The following is a 26,452-nucleotide window of genomic DNA, read 5'->3' as shown; positions in this document are numbered from 1 at the left end:
TATGTTCTTATGCTTCACCGCTTCCACCTCACAGAATATTCCTCCCACTGTACCTTATGTGGAGCAAATCCCACATAAGAAACAGTGTGCCACCCAGCAGTGGACAGCTAGTTCACTGCGACCATGAGGATCCCCACCGTGGGGATATTTGCTACTGTAATTGTGACCGTGGGGATAATTTTGTTTCACTTGGTCTGGCCACTCACTCATGACGTTAACGTGAGCAGTCTGACTGCTCATGTTTCTGTAGCTCTAGAATAACATTTAATATTTTATTCTATTCTATTTTAACAAGTTTTATCTGAAGGTAGCTCTTGCCGCCCAATTCTTGGCATATTCCCTTAGTGAGTACGCGCATCAAATGGGGATCTTCATCATCGTTACCATCATCATTATCATTACTATTACCGACGCTCCTGCGCGAGACAAAGAAAACCGCTGCCCAGCTCCTTCTTCAACAACGGCATTTTCAAGGACGCTCTCGGCTCCGCAGACGGCCGTCACTGCAAAGGCCAGCCATTGTCGTCAGTCCCTGGCTCCGCTGCAGCGAAGCACCGCCACAGCGTTCCTGCGAAGCATTCGGCCCAGGCCTGTAGGTACGCGCAGCGCACTAGCAACAGGAGCAGCGATGGCGTTTCCTTATGCGCCCTCGCATCCCAGCGTGGCGGGTACATCGTTAAGCAGCGAGGTGCAACACTGCTACCAGCTGCAATTGCGAGCTTCCTCACCCCGAAACGCCTTGATGTATCTTGCACAAGAAAAGAGGCGTTCGGTGGCTGCCATGAACGAAAATAAGCAGCGCGTTATCAGCCGATTTGCAAAGCTGCGGCGTCCTCTCAACGTCGCCGACAAGGGGCCCTTCCAGCGCAAGGTCGCCGAAGCTGCCGCCGTCCACCGAAGCTGCCGCCGTCCACCGCCGTCCACGCTGATTTGTATGCCGCCTGCCGCTGTCGCGTCCACGGCCAAGGTTCGCTCAGATGCGAGACCGTACTACGTGTACTGCTACTGCAAACATCCGCCACCTTGGAAGGAAGTGCCGTGCGAACGGCGCCGTCCTATGAAGCCGCTTAAAACGATTTCCTTGGACAAGGTCACCATCTGCGAATTTGCCTGGTTTCCGAGCTTTGCCTCAGTGCCCTTGCATTAGGATTGAATTTCACTGTAATTTAACTCGCGGTTTTTCTTTTTTTTTAGGAAGAGAATTAAACGAGCCGCGTCGACCACTCGGCAGCGATTTTTCCTGTGGAACGCCGTTCTCCTTCACCGCCGCCTTGGATGGGAGATACGCGAGCGAGTTGTCTCTGCCAGGAGATGTGACCGCGCAACGCCACAAGATGTCACTGTGTGGTATAAAAGGCAGAGTGGACGGCGGTGGTTGGAGCCTTTGCGAGTGCATCAAGTAAAAAGTGTATGTTTGTTACATAATAAAAACCCTATTATACGCATAGCACCCGATTGCCACTGCTCAAGTAGTGGCGACATCAAACATACTATAGTCGACCGTTCGTAAGAACATACCATTCAAATTAAACTAATTAGCTTGATCTATACAATGAAATGCCGTACGGTTGTCGAATCACATGACAGTTTTGCGGGACATCACCATGAGCCAAGTATTTTCGTTCAAAAAAATGTGCCTATATCCCACACACAGTGGGAAGTTATGTTGTCCGAACCATTTTGTGCAGGTACCTGGCTGGCGAGCATTGGTTCGGATTGCGCAAAATTCTTCCAGATGGATTAACGTGTACCCGCATAGTGAGTAGGATGTGCGTATGTAGTATGTATTCGTGTATGGCAAGCCATCGACTAATGTCAGCGGATGGCAAGCCATCGACCAGGTGATTGTTGGTTTGCAAATAAGCAGTGGGCTAACGCAAACGAGAGAATTTCGGATTGTGACGTCATCAGCGACTACGTGCTACACAATCGCATCTACACAGGGCTATTTAACACGGTGTGCGTTAAAACGACGATGACATTGCATTTGGCGAGGAAATATTCAAGCTTGGTTAACTTGTGCAATCATGAAGTATGTAGAACGTCGCATAATTTCCCCGTCGCTGTTCGCCGATACGTAAAGGAACAGAGCTTGGCCAGTTTTCGCAACCCTGCCGTCACAAGCAAGTTCAAACCACAAACCGCCGAGATGACGTACATTGGCTCTCACTTTAAACCCGCTCGGCTTCAAAAAAACATAAGTCCAGATACAAAAAATGCTGCATTTCGTTATGCCACTTTTGAAGCAATTTCGTGCTGACAAATTCAGCAATCATGGAGGGAATCCTGCCAAATGAGAGCTGATTTCCTTTAACAAAATTGATACTAGTAACCCTAAAATTTAGGCGGGACCCTCAAACGCAGAATTCAAATTAGCCTGCTCAAACCATCCGCCTTTCTATGCAACTTTCCCTTCTTATATCTAACAGAGAAATCGCACTCTTGGAGAGATAGGCTCCATCGGAGCAAGCGGCCATTTTTGTGTGATATTTGATTGAGCCACGTCAGAGGACAGTGGTCGGTCTCGAAGATGAACTTCGCTCCGCACAAGTAACACGACAACTTCTGGGCGGCCCAAACTAAACAAGCGCATTCCTTCTCTGAAGCGCTGTAGGCTTCCTCTCTTACATTTAGTTTACGGCTAGCATAGAGGATAGGATGCTCCTCGTTAACGTCGCCAGCCTAAGTACCACGCCCATACCTCAGTCGCTTGCGTCGCATTGAGCTATGAATTTCTTTGTGTAGTCTTGCGCGCGAAGCAAAGGACGAGAAACCAATAGCGTTTTCAAACTTTGGAAAGCGTTCTCTTTGTCCTTATCCCAGTGTACGCTACTCGGTGCTCCCTTTCGGAGGGCGTCCGTTAATGGACTTGCCATTTGCTAGTAATTCGGAATGTACCATCGATAGCACCCCACAAGTCCCAAAAATGAACGAAGGTCTGTTTTCGTGCGCGGCTGAGAAAATTCTCCAGTCGTAGCTATATTCAGCTCGGCCGGCCATCTCATGCCCTGGCCGACAACATGGCCCAGATAAGTAACCTGCGAACACCCAAATCTACGCTTTTACGCTTTCATCGTTAAGCTGGCTTCCCTCAACCGTGAGAACACCTGTTTGAGGTGCGACACGTGTTGTTCCCAGCTGTCCGAAAAAATTCCTACATCGTCAAGATAATGCAAGGCGAACTCCTGCAAGTCTCTTAGGACAATATCCATTAACTTAGAGCAGCTAAACGGCGCGTTCTTCAGCCCGAAGCTGAGTGCGAGAGGGCGAGAAGTGCCTACAGGTGAGATGAATGCGGCATAGCGGCTGGCACTTTCTGAAAGGGGAACTTGCCAGTACCCCCCCACGAGATCTATAGTTGAAATGTCTTTATCAGCGCTAACACTTTCAATTCGTTCCTCAATGTTGGGTATCGGGTACAGCTGATCCCTAGTGATGGCATTTAACTTCCTGTAGTCATGCACGAACGAGGGTCCTCGTTAGGGGCTTCTACCAGTATTAGCGGTGACGTGTACTCTCAGCAGGCTCAATAACTCCCAACTCTAGCATGAGCTGTATCTCTGCCTCCATAATCTCTCTCTGTCTTGAAGACACCCTGTAAGGCTTTGATCTTACGGGTTCGGTTGATGTCAGCTCTATTTCATGCGTTATTAGTTCGGTTCTACCCGGCCGATCACTGAATATGTCGAGATATTCCTCTAACACCTCTTTTAGCTCATCTAGCTGCTCGGGTCTTAGAGCGTGCGAGCTTACCGAATGTTTTACTACTTCTTCTATGCCGATTTCAGAGCTGGAGGTCGCCCTATACTCCTTAAACTTGGTACTAGTGCGATCCTGCTCTTTGATGGTATAGGTAACGACTCCGCTCTGCTGTGTATACGGCTTCATCAAATTGCAGTGATATATCCTCCCCTCCTTCCTGCGACCGGGCATTTTGAGAGCATAGTTAGTTTCCGAAAGCTTGTGCAACACTTTAACGGGCCCGTCCCAGTGAACTTCAAGCTTGTTCTTTCTTGAAGGTTTGAGGATCATTACCTGGTCTCCGGCGTTAAACATACGAGGCCTCGCACTCTTGTTGTAATAGAATTTGCCGTTGTTTTGAGCTACTCCCATGTTCTTTTCGACTAGTTCTTGGGTTGCGCTTAGCTGTTCCATCAGATTTAGCACGTATTCAACCACTGTAGGACTCTCTCCTCTTTCCTCACACATCTCTCTTAAAATTCTTAGTGGGGAACGGAGTGTCCTCCCATACACTAGTTCTGCTGGCGAGAACCCTGTCGCTTCATGTGGAACCGTTCGCAACGCAAACAAAGTTGCCGGTAGACAGTTCTCCCAGTCCTCCTCGTGCTCGTAACAGAGCGCATGCAAAACTGGCTTAAGCACTGAATGCCACCTCTCTACACTGTTTGCCTGAGGGTGATAGACGGAACTGTGTATTAACTTTACCCCGCACTTCTGCAAGAATGTGAAAGTCAGTGCGCTGGTGAATACTGACCCTTGATCCGCCTGAATTTCGGCTGGAGACCCAACTCGTGCAAACACTGTCAAAAGCGCATCTACTACTTCGGTGGAGCTGAGCTCTTTCAGAGGGATTCCTTCTGGAAACTTTGTAGCAGGAAACAGCATGGCAAACAAGTACCTGTAACCTAATTTTGTTTTTGGTAGAGGCCCTACCGTGTATATTACAAGTCGTCTAAAAGGCTCTGTTATTAAGGGCAATACCTTTAGTGGAGCTTTCCATGTCTCTCCTGGTTTACCCGAGCGCTTGCAGGCGTCGCATGATCTTACCAATTTTTCTACGTCTTTGAAACAGCCAGGCTAGTCGTACTCCAGAAGCAATCTTTCGTTTGATTTTTCTATGCCTTGATTTATTTATACCCATTTTACCCAGAGACTCAAAAGGGCCTCCCTGTACCTAGTAGGTACGACTAACTGATCTAAAATCCTACTCTTCCATCTCTGTAGTGCCGATACAACATTCCTCCTCTCTCATGGATCGTCACATTACGCCCAGCAATGGCTTCTTCAGCTGTGCGGTGTAATTTAGCTAAGCTGTCATCATTCTTTTGCTCGGCTGCCAGTGACTCTCTATCCACACGTAAAAGCTGATCAAAGTTCTTTGAGGCCGGGTGATAACAATGGCCCTGTCTCGCTAGCGAGCGCATCAGCGGGCTCTTCCTGCAGGCTAGAACTTTGACGCTCTAGTGCTACGCTCTCATTGAGCTGGTCAGCTGGCAGGCTCTCTTCAACTGTTATTTTGTCCCTCGGGCCTAGCTCGGATTCGGGTATTGAAGTTATCCCTTTTTCTGCTTCCGCTGGAGGAGCTTGTGCATTTTCAGCCGAAAGCGACGCGATTTTACAAGCTTGGCCTCGGGTCAATGCCTGTAATATGCCCTCTGCCAGTTTAAGCCTTTTCTCACGCAGTAACTGATTCGAACGATTCGAAAAGATGTAAGAGTACTGCAGTGACAAAAATTTGGAAACTGCAGCCTCAGTCTCTAGCTCCCCGAATGGTCCATTGATTTTGACTTTGGCCATGGGCAGACACACGCTGTGTTCTTCTACAACCTGTTTTATTCATGCTACTTCTCCGGTGAAGTCATCTACCGTCACCTAAGATGGATGGACAATGTCCATCGTTGCGGCACTGTCTCTTAGCACTCGGCATGGTTTTCCATTAACGTGCAGGTCGTGAAAATATGGACTTAAAAGTTCCATATTCTCATCTTTTTCCTCCAATTAGGAGAAAACTACGCTAGGCTTCCCGCAGTTTACAGCTATATGTCCCAGATAGTGGCATTTGTAACAGCGAATTGGTCTAAAAGATTCGAATTTTCTTTTCTGTTCTTTTTGTGCAGTTTCTCCGTTAAGTTTCTCCTCGCTCTTTTCTGCGGGCTTTTCCGCCATGTCTACAGGCTCCGATCGTCTAGTCTGCGCACCCCTTTTGAACGGAAATGGTTTCCGCGGTCCATTTCGACCGTCCAAGTTTCCGTCCTCGGCGTTCAACTTTCTACGGGTTGCGTACTCTTCGGCTAATTCGGCTGCCCTTTCCACAGTGTTTACATTCCCTCTGTCTTGCACCCACAGTTTCACAGCTTGGGGGATGGTTTTGTAAAACTGCTCTAGACTCATGCATTCAATGATCATGTCTCTGCTGTCGTACGCTTTTCAGCCACTCGACTGTGCTCCTAAACCTTTGCCGAAAAGCTTCGGCTGAAAGGCGCTATTTCTTCAGGAGACTAGCCTTAACCTTCGCATAATCATATGCATCCTGTGCACTGAGCCTGGCGATTACTTCCGCCGCCTCACACGGCAACATAGACAGCAACCGCTGTGGCCATGTACACGGGCCGAAGTTCATCTTCTCGCAAGTACTTTCAATATTGCTTAGGAACAAACTTATGTCGGTCCCGACCTCAAATGGCTTTAATGGCCTGTCCATGCGGTATGATTTTGCCTCTCTTGATCATCCCAGAGCTCCTTCACTTCCTTGAGACAACTCCAAACGTTTGCTTTGAAGTTCAAGTTGCATTTTTCTTAACTCGAGTTCTTCTCTCTCTCTGTCTCTGTCCTGTTCTTCTCTGTCCCGTTCTTCTCTTTTTTTCAGAAGTTCCAACCCCATTTCGATTTCTTCCTCACTGGCCTGTTCGGAAATAAGCTTCAGTAATTTCCATTTTAGCATTTCCTTGCGTACACCTAGGCCCAGTTCCTCACCAACAATCAACAATTCGTCTCTCACCAGTGTCCTCAACTCCATGATTGCTGCTTTACTGCCTTGGTCCTGCTCGCTAAATCTAGCTAGGAAAACACAACCTTGCCAACAATTAACAATCTAGCTTCCCGACAGTTCTAAACAGAACAACCACAAAATGAAGCCTACAGAGTAAAGGCAAGAACCAAGCACTCACCGCAGACACAGCACCACGTCGCAAAGTCCATCTCACCGCTCTCAGCCAGTTGTCAGGATTGGGGGCTCAATGCCATCGCTTGTAACCCGTTGACAAGATTGGAGTCCGGCATGAATTCGATGGTAGCTGGCCCATGCCGTCGCCCAACTTATCCACGCTGAGGACGTTGATGAAGGGAAGGACCGCTTGTCATCGAGAACGAGGAATATGGGTTTATTTACAGTATTTACATGCAGTTCATCAGTCTAGCATGACTGCGAGAGAAACTACGTCAAACTAACACGACTTCTTGAGAGAGTGTCTCAGTCTAACATGACTGCTTAAAAAAGTCAGTCGAGCATCCGCACAACAGCGGTTTATAAACACTCCGTCTCCGCTTGATTCCAAGAGTACGGAAACTTTCGTCCAGTCATTGTAAACACACCGCCTCTCTCCGGGACGGCTTACATACACACACGCACACACACACAGGTTCACGGTCCGGTCAGGAACCAACGTCACACCGACTTCGTAGAACTCGGAGCTGACCCTCGCAGTGCGCCCGGGTAGCCATTGTCCTGCGTCTTGGTCGGCGCGTGGTAAGGGGCCCTCGACGACGTTCCCGTCGCATCTCCCCCGCTCGCGGCCGACCCGGTTGGCGGTGTCGTGTTGCGGCACAAAGCCTGCTTCTTCGAACTCATTCACAACGGCGACGAGGCTAGAGCGTAACGGGGTCGTTCCTTGAAAGTTGACGCCGCCGTCGTCGCAACTGGCTGGCAACACTTGCACCTCCGCTGGGCCGTTCTTAACAATGGTTAATGTCCTTAAATATAAAAAAAAGATTAATATCGCTCCACCGCAGGCCGCATTACCAGCCAGCATAATATATCATTTCCGGCTCCGCAATATCATCTACTGAATCTTATAAATATTTTGGCGTAACATTTTCAAGTAATCTCTGCCTTATCTCCCTCTTAGACTATCTTTGTGAAGTGTTCAAGCTTTTCTTTCTTTCTTTTTAAGGGAAGGTGTATGTTGTGTTGTTGTGTGGTTGCTTTTGGTTTCTGGTTTTGGTTCCATTTACCATCCAGTCTTACGTCATACATGACGTCATAGTTGCAATAAAAAGGCTGGTGCTGCCAAGGAGCGGGGAGATGTGATCGCAGACGATTGGAGTCGTGGTTGTTTTCTGGGACAGATGGCCCCCGAATGTGGCTAAGTGCGTGTGGCCACCTGACCTAGCTACCTTACGATACAACACGTCTCACATCAGCATGCCAGGGAATTCATTAGAACAGCACAGCTTCCATCTCACTGATGCAGAAGGAACTAAGTTTCCTATCGCACTGGCGCTATAGTTACTTGGCCTATGTCGCAGTCAGCGTGGTTTGGCTCTTATGCTGCGCATGCTTGCCTGGTTTTCCTTGGAGACTGGTCTTTTTCAATAAAGAAAATTCGTTTTTCCAGTCATTGTGTGTGTCACGTCTCTGCCCTCTTCTTCGTCTATTAACTGAATTAAATTGCATGCACTGACCCAGATAGCAACTATCCTGCAATTATCTTCACCTGGAGAAGAGTGGGTCCGCAACAGGCATATTTCACTAAACTCTCACTCTGTGCACGACAACGATCTCGTTTGCTGGCTCCTTTGTTTCGAACGCCTAGCCATGTTCAGATGTCCGCATTCACGCTAGAAATTGCTTGCTTGCCTTGAAACCTTAGGGTCGTACCTGCTATGCGAAATTCGTCATGTTTACAATGGCGAAAGACAAAATTTAAATCTTGCTATGAATTAATTAACTAATTCTTGGGTTTTGCGTGCCAAAACCACGATTATATTATGTTGCACGCCGTAGTGGGGGACTCCAGATTAATTTTGACAAGAAGGGGATCTTTAACGTGCCCCCATTGTATGGGACACGGGTGTTTTTGCATTTCGACCCCATCGAACTGCGGCAGCTGGTCTTCCAGCTTTTTTTTTCACCAATTACTAATAATCAACAACGACTTTCCGCTGTGACGTGGAATGTCCACAGTGTTTCTCTTCATCGCAAAAGTACGACCCTTGGTGGTTACCTTCCGACAGCTTGTCCTGTGCCTTAGTCTCCCGCTTAACTTCTTTTTTTTTCTCCCGAAGCAACTGCACAACACATTAGCCGCATGAACTTTTATAGTGACGTCTTCAGTTTACTCTTCGGGATAGGGGTGGATGCATGCCAAGCCTTCCTTATCTCCCTTTTAAAACTTGTGTATTCTTGTATCCCTCTTCCGGCCCTCTTCGCTGTAATGCTGCGTGTGTTCAGCGTTTCAGTTAATTATATTGCTTTGTTATTGTTCGCTGTCCTTTCAGAAGAAAAAAAAGTCCTTTCTATTTTATGTTCCCCTCATGACCGCGCACTTATTCGCATTGTCTGTCGCACAGAATCACGTCATTTCGCTCGAGAAACAGCAATGGCCATGCACGCGACGAAGACGAAGCAGTCCGTGCTCCCATCGCTCATGGCGGACGATTTCAATCACGACTTCAACCGCCGCCGAGCGCCTGAACCTAGCGCGACGTCGCCGCCGCCAGCGGGTGCCGGCGACTGCCCACCAATACCGGCCAGCCATGCTGCTATCGCACGTACGGGCCGCCTTCCTATGAGCGCACCCTCGGGGCGCAACGGCTGGCCCGAAAATCTCGTGAAGCAGTACGGGCACGCAAAGGTCGGCTCGCCATCCACCCCACCGGAATACTACGTTCGGCGGGCGACGACGGGGCGGCCCCCTGCCAACGGAGTCGCGCGCGCCGCAGCGGCTGCCCTGGCATCAAACCGGGACCGGCAGCCGCTGCTCACGGCAGACACCTACACGGTGCCTCTTCACGACGGCACCGTGAGCCCCATGCATTACTGCATGACCGGCCTCGTGTTAGTCAGCCTCTGCGCCGCCGTGGCCCTGGTCGTCGTCGGTGTCCCCGGAATGCACGCGACCACGCACGACGTTCGGCCCGAAGCTGCGTACCGTGAAAGACGCCCGCGCCTGCCGAGCTACGATCAGGTCGGTCGCAACGCAGTGGTGGTCACCCCGCGCCCCGAGGAGCAAAGCTCCCCCGGTGTCCAAGGCTCGACCGTCTTCGGACCTCTTCAAAAACCAGGGAACTCGGCGGACACAACGGTATCGCCCAAGGATGACGCCGCTCAACATGCCGTCACAATCAGCTCATTGGGTGTCGAAGGGCACGTAAGTGTGCCTAGCGTAGGTGGAGGCCATTGCTGTTGCAAAGACCAAACTGTTTTAACACGGCCGACTAGAGCTGAACGGTTCTAGGGGAAGTGGAGGTGAAATTATGGCGACGAACCACGTTTCGCGAGAGCTGCGGCTACGACTCGTGTTAAGGTTAGAGTGCAAAAAAAAAAGAAATATCCTATCAGTGTTTGGTGACGATTTTTGTTTTATCCAAGAGTCGATTTGCATTTATATGGCGAAAAAAAAAAGGTTGGCCATCGGCGGAGCAAATGATAAGCACAGTTTCCGTTTTTCAATTTCGCGCCTATGTCGCAGCATTGTTACGTTGGTATTATGTGAGGAATTCCATTTTATATTCGCATGATTCGGCCCAATTTTGCTTCGGAAGGAAGGTTCCTAGAGCTCAATATGTTCAGACTTTCATTGCACTAGAATAGAATCACGTCTTTGTCTATCGACAAACTATTATGTGATCCCGAAAAAAACATTGTAGAAATCTCGGAATGTTGCGAGCAGCCGGAGCAGAGACCTTAAGGCGGGTTTTCGTTATTGCGTCTTTTCTGGATAACGAAAAGGCTCTCCCGGTAAAAACGACATTTCGGATTTCCCAGATGTGTAATGTCCTCATTCAGTTTACGTTAACATTGCTTTGCTAGCGTTCCTTTAACATTCAATACAATCTCGTTTCGCTTGTCTTTCTTTCACTTAAACGGTAATTAAGACAACGAAACGAAACGTATGACAATTTCCAAAAGGCTGCTCATCTTCTAACACTCATAGCACTTGAGAAAAGTTACTGAACCGCAAGAGCGCCTTCTAACATCGAGCGAAATAAAGAAATACCTAGCGAATCAACGAATGCATATCCTCCACATATCGAAAGTGCATGTCTGTGACAGGCTGGATATGCAGTGCTGGCGGCGCCAATCTGAAGCTCTTTCGAGTTAAACAAATAGATTGCTGAGCTGTTAAATTTAGGAAGAAGCAGGAATAATTCGGTACCTTTTTTTGTAGTATTACTCTTGGTTATTTATTTATTGTTCAATTTACATAGTGCGCATGTTTCAGGCCAGACGGCTATGCTGCTGCTGTTATGCATAGTCAAGGCAGGCAGGCTTGTCAAACAACAGAAAGTCGCTCAGGTGAAAATTAGTTAAATTATTCTGCCGACTGTGTTCCTTATACCCCAAAAACACGCGACATGAAGCATGCCAAACGCCTAGCGCCCTCTCTTGGCGGGTATCTGTCGGTGCTGCGTGACTGAATGAACATTATCGTCTAAAAATTAAATCTCACGAAATAAAACGCAGTCATCAATTAATTTTCATTGAGATTTAGAAAAGACCGATTTGTGGGAACGTCCTCGGAAATAAGTTTATTTCAATTATGTTTCACTGAAATAAACTAATCAGGAAGCTACACTCCGCTTCATACATAGCAGGCAATACTGCGAAGCCTACAAATACTTTCTAACTCGTCGCATTCGCGACCAAAAAATAGTGCGGCCTTCATGAAAGAGATACATATGTATGCGCTAATTAATTCGATGTTCCGTAAAGTCTCCTACTTTTACGTCGCACAATGTGACGTACTTATTATGCGGAAGGCATTGCAAATGTGAACCTCTTTACCTCGAAATGAGCGGAGCAGCGTGCTTCTGTGGCGAGCGGCCGCAGCGCATCAATTTCGTTCATGAGCGAAACATGGTGCGTCCCATGCAAGCAGCATAAACGTGCACAAACAATACGTGATTTGACGTGACCATAAAGTTGATAGGTTGGGCGAAGGAAATTCAAGACGATGTAAGAAGGATGTAAGAAACAATACATCGGTGAAATGGGACAATCAATGAACGTCAGATTAAATGGACTTCGCCCAGACACAGCTGAAAAGCTTCCCAAAGCAGTCGCCGAGCATTTCAACCAACCAGATCATAACCTTGATGGACTTAAACTCTACATCTTACAGTCGAATTTCCGTTCTGAACGAGAAAGAAAATACAGAAAATCATACCTTATCCATAAGTTCAAGACATTGCAACCAATAGGCATAAACGTTTCAAATGGAGCTTTAGAATCAATTCGCTATGCTATATTGCAAGGTATAGGCAACAACATTTAGTTTGGTTTCCTAGCGTTTTTCTCGTCTCCTTCTTGTTTCCGTTTTTCATCCTTTTATTTATTTAGTTATTTATTTATTCATTCATTCATTCCGTTTCAGTATGTCCTTTTCTTTTTTTTACGAGCACCTGTTTCTACCGCTCCTTCTATTATCTCTTTCAGAGACACGATAGCCCACGACCACCAGCGAAACAGGCAATAGAGGGCTGCTGTGCACGCCGTTGACACGCCGGCTGACACACGGGCGTAGACACGTGATTGACAGACGGCCGTGTCCCTGGCCTGGTGCACAGCACTCCTCTATTCTCAATTCCACACGCTAACCCACCTTCGCTCGCTGCCGCACCCACCCGCCTCACGCCCTCTCCCCTTTAGAAGAACTCCACCTATATATACTGTGGCGAGGAAAGCATATGTCGCTTGAAGAAGACAAGTCCACTTGTCGGAACGTTGGCTCCTGCTTTCACCTTGTTCTCGTTTTTCTCATAGGTTGTAGTTGTAATATAAAAGTATTTATCCCATAGGATGCATTGCTGACTAGTAACAACATACGCTGCAAAGCACGTGCAGTGAGTGATACATCTATGACCGCACTATTTGCGCAGCTTCCGCAGCGTTGCCAGTTAAGTAGAAAAATGAGAAAGAGCGCTAGACGTTTTGGGCGCATCGTCATCATCATCATGTTCAGCATTTCTGGACATGCGTGCATCGCCGTAGGGAAAAATATTAGCATAAGTTGGGCGATATTACGCTGAAGCAAGGACACAGAAAACTAGCCGGGCACGAGGATAAGAGCAGCAGAAAGTGGATTCTCTGGCGTTGTGTACCTGTTAATGTTATCATGTAGGCTCCTAACCAAACATGGCACTGATACGCGACTTCCGGTACTAAGGAGATTGAAAAAGGAGAGATAGCTCTTCTGCCAGGCAGAAATGGGCTAGCCGAGCGCGTTGCGGTCAAAAGCGCGGGTGTACTTTTTCGGAACACCTTCATTTAGGACATTTCACAGTGCGACAGCAAAGAAAATATATAAACTGAACTTGCTGTATCCGTTACGCCATGGTCATCACGTCATTGTCGTCGGTGTGTTCGTCGTTGAGCCTAGCAGCTCCTCTTTATCATCTTTAGCCTCCCCCCCCCCCCCCGTAAAATGGCGAAGGAAAACGAAACTTCACCCGCCACAGGTACCGAGGATCTAATTCATCTCCCGTTTGCAATGTTTACTTGGGAGACAAACGTGTTGACCACTGAGATGTGGAATCGTAGCTATATCGCGCCAGGGCTTGCCACGCTGACTCTGTAAGTGATGATATTCGCCATGGAGTTATCAAACTAGGAGAGACCGTTAGCTCACGCAACCAGTCTTGGCAATCCAACTCTCCGCGCTCTACTTCGCTTTTTAGGTCGCAGTATCGGCCCGACTCGCGATCTCCGAGACCTCAACGTATTCGCCGGGAATCTTTGGTTTCCCGGTAGTTTTTAACCGATGCGCGCTTGTTCGGCTTCCCTGCCGTAGGCCTGCCTGCAGAAAGGGAGCAGTAAAGCTTACCGGGCGCTCTGACGTGACGGTCACGTGCTGGGCCAACACGTTTGGATTCAATAATGTCGCACGGTGCTGTCTCCTAGTAGTTTCTTTCCTCCTAGGTCTCCGCACATGTGTTTCCTATAGAGCTTGGCCAGTGCTACAGTAGTGGGTGAATACGACATTGCGGGCATCGCAGAGAATATAGCGCTATTATTTGTGATGCAACAAAGACGGCGGTGCTGCCAGGTACTGCTGTCCTCGTGGTAAAGCACTCCGGATGCGGAGTCTGAAATTCCTTTTTTTAAGAATCGCCATATAAATAGTTTTATTCGGTGCGCTCCCAGCTTACATCTTTGTCAAGCACTCTTAGGCTGCGATTTTTTGTAGAAACAGCCCACGTAGTAATATTATATAATAGTATGTACTTAATAGCATAGGCCCCAAAAGAGCTGCACCGTCGGCCACTTTTTTAAGCAGAACACTTCATGCCTTTATTTTACTTTGCAGGCAAGGCATGGTTGCAATCAGTATTACTACACGTACTGCACTAGACCCACGGCGAACAGGTTCCACTACGATCCGGAACAGATGGCATGTGTGCCGACCACGAAATCTGGCGCTCAGCTCTGCAACCGCGGCATCAACCGGTTCAGCAGCTGGGAACGGTGTCGCGACAACTGCCTGCAGCCCGGCCGTGTCTCGGACATGTGCTTCGAGAGCGTGCTTTTCATGCCATGTTCCAGGTGAGTAAACGCAGGCCGAGATGGAAGCGTGTAGCTTTTTTTCCCTTTAGTTGTTTACACCCGACGAAAGCTCTACAAAACAGAATTTGTCAGGGAGATGGAATAGAAACAAAACGAGCCGCGGTCAGTTGCCGATTAACGCTATTTAATAGAGGTGCGAAGACTAGGAATAGATGTCAAACGTTGTGGTAGTGTAACAGTGATAACCATGCATTCAAAGAAGTACTGAATGCTTCCTTTCAAGGAAACCAGCATTTCAGGCACCACACAGTACTGTTACAGGCACTGCTGCAGAGTGGCAGTAAACTCCTGTAGTTCTGCAACGTTTATTATTGCTAACGCGTTCGTGTTTTAGGGTCACATGACGGATCATGGGCGCGTTAACTCTGGTTATAAACGTGGTTGCTGGCTTTCCTGCGTTTAGTGAAAAAGATGTTCTGGTATCGGTGCGATTTACTCCATTAGCTAATGCTGTCAGTCATAATTTTACTTAGATCGCTGAAAAGTTTCATAAGAATTCAGTCAAAATACATTTTGTGTTAAATTTATACTTTATGCGAGGGCACTTGCTTTTGGAGGAACTTAATTGACACCATTAGGTTTCTCTTTCGGGGATAGCTGCTTGCTTGCCGCAATTCCCCATAACTAATAATTAAGTTTATCACCTTCAACAGCAACTGGCTGAATATACATATACACCAAGTAGAGCTGAGCTGTCTGTGCGTGAAGTAAGCTGCATGTTACAACCCTGAAATGGCAAGTGATGTTCATGCGGTACCAGAAAATACTGACGGGGAGGCCAGTCTGTCCACTGTAGTCGTCTAAAGCCACCCCTGAAGGTGCCGCCAAAAACCGACCGCACTGAGTCCAAAACATTACGCGGATCCCATACACTGTGGGAGTCAGTGTGATCTGACCCTGTCAGTGTGATCAGTGTGATCAATGCTAGATGATCTAGTATATTTTCTAGTCAATAGTTATTTACACCGAGTCATGCGTCTTAAATTCGGAAGTTTTTCCATATGGCTATTATTGTTTCAGACGTGATCGAGGAGCAAAAGGGGGAAGGGTATTTATTCTTGTTAGCTCAAGCTTATGGTGGGGGCCGCTGGAATGTTCTACCGCTGATTTTCAGCCTGTTTTTTTTTTGCAAGGTGGGGCTATCTAATTGGAATAGTTTAGTTATTTGATCATACTGCCGTCCTCCCGGATCATCATGCGACCAGTTTGTTCAGCTGTCTGCTTTCCTGGATATGCTTGAAAGCGTTATCATAATACTAGGGGGAGATTTCAATCTTGCGCATATAGACTGGTTGTGTGCTGATCCCGTAGCGTCGGTCACTGGCCACGTGTGTTCTGCATTTTTGGATCTTGTCTGTGATTTTACGTTCCAACGGTACATTCGTGATGCATCACTGAGCGATGACACGGGTCATAGGCTTGATTTGCTCTTATGTAATGTTCCGAACATTCTCACGAATGTGAATGTGCTTACCGGCTTAAGTGACCATCGTGTTTTTACTGCTGATATAAGCGTTCAATATGTGTCCTTGCAGAAAAAGGAACCCAGAAAGATTTACGTGTATAAGAGGGTTGATTTTGGTGCTATAATTCTGGCGTTTGAGTCATATTTTCCTACCTTTGATGTATTAGTTGATGAATTGAGCATTGAACAGTTATGGTAGCTGTTTAAAGACAAACTGTGGTACTTCAACGGAACAACATGCACAAAGTGGACGTTCCCCGATAGCGTCAGAGGTAACTCAAGTGACATTTCATCATTAGAGACTGATTTCGTCATCATCATCATCATCATCACCAGCCTGGTTACGCCCACTGCAGGGCAAAGGCCTCTCCCATATTTCTCCAACAACCCCGGTCATGTACTAATTCTGGCCATGCCGTCCCTGCAAACTTCTTAATCTCATCCGCCCACCTAACTTTCTGCCGCCCCCTGCTACGCTTCCCTTCCCTTGGAATCCAGTCCGTAACCCTTAATGACCATCGGTTATCTTCCCTCCTCATTACATGTCCTGCCCATGCTCATTTCTTTTTCTTGATTTCAACTAAGATGTCATTACCTCGCGTTTGTTCCCTCACCCAATCTGCTCTTTTCTTATCCCTTAACGTTACATCCTATCATTCTTCTTTCCACAGCTCGTTGCGTTGTCCACAATTTGAGTGGAACCCTTTTTGTAAGCCTCCAGGTTTCTACCCCGTAGGTGTGTAATGGTAAGACACAGCTATTATACTTTTCTCTTGAGGGATAATGGCAACCTGCTGTTCATGATCTGAGAATGCCTGCCAAACGCACCCCAGCCCACTCTTATTCTTCTGATTATTTCCGTCTCATAATCCGGATCCGCAGTCACTACCTGCCCTAAGTAGATGTATTCTCTTACGACTTCCAGTGCTTCGTTGCCTATTGTAAATTGCCGTTCTCTTCCGACACTGTTAAACATTACTTTAGTTTTCTGCAGATTAATTTTTAGACCCACTCCTCTGCTTTGCCTCTCCAGGTCAGTGAGCATGCATTACAGTTGGTCCCCTGAGTTACTAAGCAAGGCAATATCATCAGCGAATCGCAAGTTACTGAGGTATTCTCCATTAACTTTTATCCCCATTTCTTCCCAATCCAGCTCTCTGAATACCTCCTGTAAACACGCTGTGAATAGCATTGGAGAGATCGTATCTCCCTGCCTGACGCCTTTCTTTATTGGGATTTTGTTGCTTTCTTTATGGAGGACTACGGTGGCTGTGGAGCCGCCATAGATATCTTTCAGTATTTTTACATACGGCTCGTCTACACCCTGATTCCGTAATGCCTCCATGACTGCTGAGGTTTCGACTGAATCAAATGCTTTCTCGTAATCAATGAAAGCTATATATAGGGGTTGGTTAGATTCCGCACATTTCTCTATCACCTGATTGATAGTGTGAATATGATCTATTGTTGAGTAGCCTTTACGGAATCCTGCGTGGTCCTTTGCTTGACAGAAGTCTAAGGTGTTCCTGATTATATTTGCGGTTACCTTAGTAAATACTTTGTAGGCAACGGACAGTAAGCTGATCGGTCTATAATTTTTCAAGTCTTTGGCGTCCCCTTTCTTATGGATTAGGATTATGTTAGCGTTTTTTCAAGATTCCGGTACGCTCGACGTCATGAGGCATTGCGTATACAGGGTGGCCAGTTTCTCTAGAACAATCTGCCTACCATCCTTCAACAAATCTGCTGTTACCTCATCCTCCCCAGCTGCCTTCCCCCTTTGCATATCTCCCAAGGCTTTCTTTACTTCTTCCGGCGTTACCTGTGGGATTTCGAATTCCTCTAGACTATTTTCTCTTCCATTACCGTCGTGGGTGCCACTGGTACTGTATAAATCTCTATAGAACTCCTCAGCCACTTGAACTATCTCATCCATACTAGTAATGATATTGCCGGCTTTGTCTCTTAACGCATACATCTGATTCTTGTCAATTCCTAGTTTCTTGTTCACTATATTTAGGCTTCCTCCGTTCCTGAGAGCATGTTCAATTCTATCCATATTATACTTCCTTATGTCAGCTGTCTTACGCTTGTTGATTAACTTCGAAAGTTCTGCCAGTTCTATTCTAGCTGTAGGGCTAGAGGCTTTCATACATTGTCGTTTCTTGATCACATCTTTCGTTTCCTGCGATAGTTTACTCGTATCCTGCCTAACGGAGTTACCACCGACTTCCATTGCACACTCCTTAATGATGCCCACAAGATTGTCGTTCATTGCTTCAACACTAAGGTCCTCTTCCTGAGCTAAAGCCGAATACCTGTTCTGTAGCTTGATCTGGAATTCCTCTATTTTCCCTCTTACCTCTAACTCATTGATCGGCTTCTTATGTACCAGTTTCTTCTGTTCCCTTCTCAGGTCTAGGCTAATTCGAGTTCTTACCATCCTGTGGTCACTGCAGCGCACCTTGCCGAGCACGTCCACATTTTGTATGATTCTAGGGTTAGCGCAGAGTATGAAGTCTATTTCATTTTTAGTATCGCCGTTCGGGCTCCTCCACGTCCACTTTCGGCTATCCCGCTTGCGGAAGAAGGTATTCATTATCCTCATATTATTCTGTTCCGCAAACTCTACTAATAACTCTCCCCTGATATTCCTAGTGCCTATGCTATATTCCCCCACTGCCTTGTCTCCAGCCTGCTTCTTGCTTACCTTGGCATTAAAGTCGCCCATTAGTAAAGTGTATTTAGTTTTCACTGTACCCATCGCCGATTCCACGTCTTCATAGAAGATTTCGACTTCCTGGTCATCATGACTGGATGTAGGGGCGTAGACCTGTACAATCTTCATTATGTACCTCTCATTAAGTTTCACAACAAGACCTGCCACCCTCTCGTTAATGCTATAGAATTCCTGTATGTTACCAGCTATATTCTTATTAATCAGGAATCCGACGCCTAGTTCTCTTCTCTCCGCTAAGCCCCGGTAGCACAGGACGTGCCCGCTTTTTAGCACCGTATATGCCTCTTTTGGCCTCCTAACTTCACTGAGCCCTATTATATCCCATTTACCGCCCTCTAATTCTTCCAATAGCACTGCTAGACTCGCCTCACTAGTTAACGTTCTAGCGTTAAACGCTGCCAGGTTCATATTCGAATGGCGGCCTGTCCGGAGCCAGTGATTCTTAGCACCCTCTGCTGCGTCGCAGGTCTGACCGCCGCCGTGGTCAGTTGCTTCATAGCTGCTGGGGACTGAGGGCCGGGGTTTGATTGTGTTGTTCATATAGGAGGTTCTGGCCAAGTACTGCACCAGGGTGGCCAATCCTGCTCTGGTGAGGGAGTACGTTACCGGTTCTGGTCACCGGGATCAGGCCACACTCCATGCCTGTTTGTGCAATTTTATCAACACGCGGATTTTTTTTTAATCCTATGGAAAATTGCCGGCACTGGGATTCGAACCACGGACCTCTTGCACGCGAGGCGGGTGTTCTACCTTTACGCCACCGCTGCAACTTAGAGACTGATTTAGACATAGTAAATGGTGCAATACGTGGGGAATGTCGCTAAATGTTCAAAAATGTGTTCACGTCACTTTTACAAGGAAGCGGGCACGTCAGTCATGTACTTATACCTTGAGTAGTGTGGGATTAAAAAAGGTTGACGAATACAAATATTTAGGAATTTTATTGACGTCTGACTTAAGATGGAACAGGCACAATACTCATATTAAGAATAAGGCAAAAGGTTCATTCGGATTCCTGCGCCGTGATTTCAGTCAGCTACTGGATAAATTAAAACAGCAATTGTATTTCACCTATGTTCATCGTTTACTTGATTATGGCTCTATCTGTTGGGATCGGTACACGGCTGATCTCACGGAACCGCTTCAAAGAGTGCAGAATAGGGCAGCTAGGTTTGTTCTTAATAAACAAAAGAAATTAAGCATGGCAGAAAGTAAAATTAAATGATCGTGGCAAGCATTAAAAGACCGACGAAAAATCTGAGGTTGAATTTTTTAACCCGCCGTGGTTTCTCAGTGGCTATGGTGTTGGGCTGCTGAGCACGAGGTCGCGGGATCGAATCCCGGCCATGGCGGCCGCATTTCAATGGGGGCGAAATACGAAAACACTCGTGTACTTAGATTTAGGTGCACGTTAAAGAACCCCAGGTGGTCTAAATTTCCGGAGTCCTCCACTACGGCGTGCCTCATAATCAGAAAGTGGTTTGTGCACGTAAAACCCCATAATTTAATTTTTTGAGGTTGAATTTTTGTCACGCTGTTTATTACTCAAAAACAGGGATTGAGAGATAAGCACACTAGTCGCCTAATTATGCGTCAATGAGACACGACCATGCACTGAAAGTCCGCGTGTTCCCTTTCAGGGGCAACGTCTTCAGGTATTCCTTCTTTGTTCGATCTATCAGAGAGTGGAATGCTCTTTCGCCTGAGATTGTTAATATCGAAAGAAATTTGAAATTAATACTGAAGAAAACAAAACAATGATGCGTTTTATCGCGCTCTATGTATGTGATCGTTTGTTTAGTTCGTCACAATATAATCCACCTTGCTGTAGTGCTCGCATGAGCGATGCTGGTAATAAATAAATAAATAAATAAATAAATAAATAAATAAATACCTTGTGATTGCGCACAGTGTTACCAGATGATCCTGCAATGTCTGTGTCTAAGGCGATCGGTTGTGTGTGGGACGCGAGCACTTTCTCAGTGAACGCGAGCGTCTGTGTGACAACAGCAAAGTGACCATGAAAGCGGGACCTTAATATATCTAAGCTGTCTTCAGCACTCAGTAGGATAAGAGAGCGAAGAACGCGGGAAGGGCGGTCTGCTTTCCCTCGGAAGACTTAATAGAGATGCAAAAGGAGGACCAGCCTTTGCCTCTGCCGAATGTGGAGAAACTCGCAGTGAAGGCCAGTGGAAGGGGCCCACTGACCGATGCGTGCCACGGTCTCGGAGCCGCGCTTCAGCCTCCGATCATTGCGCCAAGGCGACAGGCACGTGCGTCAGGTGCAGTTCGGGATACCACGCGACCAGCTTCACCACCATGGCTCTTTCGTGATACCTACTGCGCGCCCGAAGCCTCTGTATTTTGCTCATGAACAGAACTGGTCGAGTTCGCAGAGCGTGTAAATAATTATTTGATCAATGCCGCGAACAAGCTACGCAGCCTGAGGCGAGATATGTGCAACGTTGAAGGACGGAGTTGGCATCGGCAATCCACTAAGACATAGCCAACAAATCAAGCGTGAGGTTACCTTAAAAAGCTTTTCACCAAGCCCAGTGAAAAAATGCCTGCATATTTTAAAGCGCCGCTCCTGTGTCGATTATACTACAAGAATTTTTCAGAAATGTTCGATAACAGACGAAAAAAGAGTAGAAATAAAAACCTCAGTGCTCTTCCACTCTGTGAGGAAGGATGACCAGCGAAGCTGTGCATGTGGGCCCCTCAATGGCGAACTGCACTTGCGCCGCGGGTCGACCCGGCAAGGCACTATCTTCAGTATCAGCCCACGTACGGGGAGTGCTTAAAGGCAAGCTCCGGCTATTTTTTTACCACTTCAATTTAACGGAATGTCTAGGTTTCTGCAGGCACGTACCCAGGATTTTTTTTTTTTCGTGGGGTGCTCAACCCAAGGTAACTGTTCTATGCAAATGAGTGGGGGGAGGTACCTTTGCTAGTACAAATGTGACAAATGCCGACAACTCGCCATAAAGATGCGTAAACCCGCAAAAGAGAATTGAAATAACGTGCATCTCACAGGTATGCCCAGTGAGATACACCTCTTCATTACTTGGCAAACAAAAAACCACATCCAGTGGACTCGCTCATGAAAGATGCGCAGGCAGAACACTGCCAAGAACAAGTAAACAAGCTAAAGTGTAAAATAAAGATTTACAGTAGCGTTTTTTGAGTTAGCTCTGGAAGAATTATAGAGAAATATATATTTGCAGAACAATTACAGGTTCTTTTGGATCACTCGTTAACTGCTCTACCAAGTGCCCAAACCGACTCGTGTTATTATTTGGGAAGTTGCGTAACGATGCATAGTCATCAGTCCCGTACAACCGCGTATAGAGCACAGGCCGCCGCGGTTCTAGACGTACTGCGGCCACTGCGGAAGGTTAGAAAAACACCCACATTAGCACAGCAGAGAAATGGCTACGTCAGGCGGCTCGACTGATAACTGTAGAAGCGTCGTTCAAAACACATGGAATTATTCTCTGCTTCCGGCGCCGTTTTCTCTATTTCCTTTCTAAATAAAAAGATGTTGATCCATAAATATTTTCACAAACAACGGTTAAATTTGTCAATTATCGTTTTTCATTCCTGTTTGGCTGTTGCCTTGGCTCTCTCCTTTAGTAGATCGCTTAGTTTCTCAACTCCTTGCGATTCTTGTTTCCAGTTGCCTATTTTGCACGAAACGTGCTGTACAATTAGGAAAACGCCAGACGAGGTAACGGGTGACAGTCATACTGCTTATGGGTTTAACGGTTATTGCAGGGTCTGATGATGGGCGCGCAGTTTCGCATTATTCTATTTTCCACCTGATCTAACCCATACCGCGGGTATATGGTTCCGAGGATCTTCCAGCGTAGCGGCGAGCCGTCACTCGAGGGAATAATGAAGGAAAAGGAAAAGTTAAATTCAAATGGCGCTTTCTCCAGCCACATCTCGTTCCACGAGCATACAGACCAGCTTTCTACGAACTTAATCCCTTTCCTGGTCCCTGGATGAGTGTAAACAAAGAAGGCTGAACTAACGAAGGAACAGCGATGCGCGTGATCGGTAAATAGATGGCGATGTAGAAATTGTGTTGGGCATCATAAATAATATAAAATAATACTTAAACTTAAAAAACTTAAAATAATAAACTACGCCGTGCCTGCTACAATAATGGGGACAACTGAACTCATCTTGAGTTAATCGCGTAGGCGCCGAATTGATGAGAAAACTGGTCTTCACACCACAGATGTTGATAACTACCGCCATCCAAAAGGAGTGAAAATGTTGATAACCATTCAACTCTGTGAAGACATAATGGTAGCGAAAGCTGATGGCAGTGAAAGCTCTCAAACGAAAAGCAAAGTGTTTTACCTCCGCCGCGGGTCGGCCTGAAGATAGTGCAACACCGGGCCGACCCCCGGCGAAGGTGAAGCAGGCGTTAAGCACTCCCTGATACCTGGGTCGATCCCGAAGATCGCGAATGACGCGTTACATGTTCCCAAGCCTACAGGAGCATACGCTATTGAGCTTTGACCCTTTCTGCACTATCACCAGGATTGGCCCACATGATCATTTTTTCTGGTGACGGACGGAGGGCCGCAAAAACTATGGAAGTTATTTATATACTGCTTTCGCTGTGAAAGGCAGCAAAATGTTAGTCGCCTAATAGATTGATTTGTTGGTGCTTTAGGAATGTACGTTAGGAGTGGTGGCGTGGGCGGATTGGGAGGGCGGGGGGGTATCCCACTTAATTTTGGGGGAAGGGCTCCGCTTGAGTAATTGCCTGGGTTCCCGAGACTCCCCCCCCCCCCCCCCTGTCACGCGTCTGGTAGTAGAATTGATCTGAAAATTTGGACATAGTTTTGAATAAGCAAAAAAGCGCAAAAACAAAACCGAGGCTTATTCAAGCAGCTGAGAGAAACTCTTCGTGTGACGTCACGGGTGTCCACAGCGGTGAAGGCGCGCAAAGCATGCCGGTCTCACCCGCTGGGCGACCGAAACCAGCGAAGAGCAGACACTCGGCTGAATCGTGACCGCGCCGGATCTTCGGGCGACAATGTGAGCTGCACCAGCTTTTCGGATCTGTCAAATATTGACAGTTGTGATTCTGACGCATTCAATAGCCACGAATCACTTTTCACATCCTACCGCCACCACGAGAGCCAGTGCCCATGCGCTACATATCGTGCTGCAAGATAACATCAAGGATAGCCCTAAGCACTGATTTTATACGTGCTGCCTGCTATCTTAGGTGTTATGCCCCTCCTCAGGGACGCGCTTCACATGCTGACTCTAAGATGTCGTGTGCGACTTCCCGCTTTTGTATCCTGCAGGAACGCCGCCGACAGTCCAAAGCACTGACCGGTGCATTTGTTTACATTGGCAGGTATAGCGACCACTCGACGTTCGCTTGAGATACATAATGCTGGCCGCTCATCGTTGACATCAATTATTGTGAGAACAAATAAAAAACACAGATTTTGTGCGTGTAAACACCGTTGCGTCACGCTGAATTGCGCTGATATGAGTGACCGCACACCTTCGAGAAAAACAAGCGGGAATCCGCAGTGCGAGAGCATTGTTATGCTGCCTACTTATCCTTCTTAGTATTCTCTTCAGGTACACAATATGTTCCGTAATTTAGACACAGAGCTTTCATTTAGAGAACGCGTAGTTTTATCATTGAAATGCTGATGCCAGTATGGACACCGTTAGCAGCTGAACGAGGGGGTTGTTCACGCTGCTGTATCCAAGGGGCCTACGCTTGCTGCCCATTTCGGATACGAGGCAAGCAGTGCACCTCGGAAGCTGAATAACGAGTCTGCACGACAATACCTGAAAATAAACCCGTGTTCGTAGTCGCATTTACTTTAGGGAAGTGCTGGTGAGTGCGGCAGGCAGCTTTCCGTCGAAAACGGCAGCGTACCGATGTCGATACTGCTCCGTGTCGTCGCTTCTTGCTTTTTCTCTGTGCACTGTACGAAATGAGGAATGGTATCTTGCAGATGGGAATGGTCAAAACTGAACTACAGATTGAGTTTTTGCCATCTTGATAGCTTAATTAGCTTCAGGTCAGTAGCTCAGGTCCACCAGTGGTAGACACGCGAAGTACGCGACTGTGACATGTAGAATTAACCACGGCTGAACGCGATCGGCATCGGCTCAAACTGTGGGTGCGGATGACGAGGGCTGGGGTTCGTGCAGCCAACAACGCAACACCACTGTCCTCTGATTGCATGCCCGTCTACAGGGAACGCAAGTTTTACCGACAGCAACTTCTCACGCCATGCACCAGCTCACGATCATTGACTTCTCGACGCTCTCGTCACTCTGGTCTGCATGATTCCGGCATATTATGCATGTAACACTCTTAACGTCATACAGTATGCGGCATGTAACTGAGGAAGCGGTGAGGTGGGGTGTTCGAGGCAATTAATTAAATTCATTTGTGAAAAATCTGTGCCACTCTCAAACCTGCTTATTTGCGGACATCACGGAAGTGTTCAAAGAAACGTACCCAGCAAATTTCATCGACATTCGATCACATTGAAAAATCGCTGGAGTTGTACTTTAGCGCCTGCTTCACTTCCGCCGCGGGTCGGCCCGGCAATGCACTATCTTTGAGATCGGCCAATGTCTGGGAAGTGCCTAATGCTTGCTTCACCTCCACCGCGGGTACGCCTGACATTGTAGCATCTTCGGGAATCTGCTTGTTTGGCAGCCCTTAAATGCCAAGAAGGTTCGTGGGGGCCTCTTACAATCACTCGGCGTGTTTGAGAGCCCCTAGATGACCGTGTTTTCAGATCGCTTGTAATACGCGACCGACGGTAAATTCAGTGACTTGGGCATAATGTGTGCTCACATGCCGAGGCAAACATAGTGAAATAAAACGTTCGTTAAGCACAGTTCGAAAAGAGTTTTCCACAACTTCTAGGACTTAGCCCCTAGCTTCTTTATAGGCCTTATCTACTTAGCCGTGGGCAGACGATACTGACCGCATACTGTCGCAACTCTCGTTGACGCAGGCAAGACTTCGTGGAGCCGCTGTGGTACTTCAACGGAACAACATGCACAAAGTGGACGTTCCCCGATGGCCACTATCCATCAGGCCAGTGCGGAGTTTTCGGGACGTTCGACCAGTGCTTACGCCTGTGTGTGGTGCACAACGGGACATCCAACTCGAGCTCCGCAGGCTGCGAAGTTCCGTCGTCTGGAAAATGCAGACTGGAACTGCTGCGGTATCCATTCTTTGCGGATATGCAAGCGAAAGGCAGTGCGAGGTGTGTGAACGCCTCTGGAGTGACCTTGGCCCGGCGCTGCCTCGTTGGCAACAACCAGTTCGAGTCCCTAATGGCTTGCCAAAAAGCGTGTATGGGAAAAACCATGTCCTTCGGTACGCAGTTGCCGCCAGTTCAATAAAAGGTCGCTGGAGACTGTAAATGTGTTTGCCGGAGATGAGAGGTCTTGAGCCATATGTTAGTCGATTGCTATTCACTGACTAACCATTACAATTCGATTCCGTCGAAGGAATCAGCAAGATAGTCGCTATTAGCGAATATTTGTGACCGCGGTGGTATGGAACGGTAAGGCAATATATCAAAAGTGGCCGTGAAAAAAAAGGATGCTTCCTACAAGTAAGCGATACAGTATAATGTTTAATACAACGACGCGTGAAGCCATAGAGGTGACTAGGCGGCTATTAGGTGCACAATTCCTGCACGGG

The 26,452-nt window shown here is 47.3% G+C and overlaps 1 protein-coding gene and 1 long non-coding RNA gene across 2 annotated transcripts; both read left to right on the top strand.

Moving 5' to 3' along the window:
* Nucleotides 1–425: 425 nt before the first annotated feature.
* LOC135908447 (uncharacterized) lies at nt 426–1,226 on the top strand. Its single transcript, XR_010566336.1, has 2 exons — nt 426–1,090; nt 1,195–1,226. It is a non-coding gene; the product is annotated as an uncharacterized lncRNA (long non-coding RNA).
* Nucleotides 1,227–9,325: 8,099 nt separating this feature from the next.
* LOC139055638 (uncharacterized) lies at nt 9,326–26,154 on the top strand. Its single transcript, XM_070533167.1, has 3 exons — nt 9,326–10,109; nt 14,268–14,503; nt 25,755–26,154. Exons 1-3 carry the CDS (start codon nt 9,339–9,341, stop codon nt 26,146–26,148), a joined length of 1,401 nt encoding a protein of 466 aa, XP_070389268.1. The 5' UTR covers nt 9,326–9,338; the 3' UTR covers nt 26,149–26,154.
* The last annotated feature ends 298 nt before the right edge of the window (nt 26,155–26,452 follow it).

Source organism: Dermacentor albipictus, chromosome 2 (assembly GCF_038994185.2).
Source record: "Dermacentor albipictus isolate Rhodes 1998 colony chromosome 2, USDA_Dalb.pri_finalv2, whole genome shotgun sequence".
Lineage (NCBI taxonomy): Eukaryota > Metazoa > Arthropoda > Arachnida > Ixodida > Ixodidae > Dermacentor > Dermacentor albipictus.
This window is presented reverse-complemented; position numbering and strand designations above follow the sequence as displayed.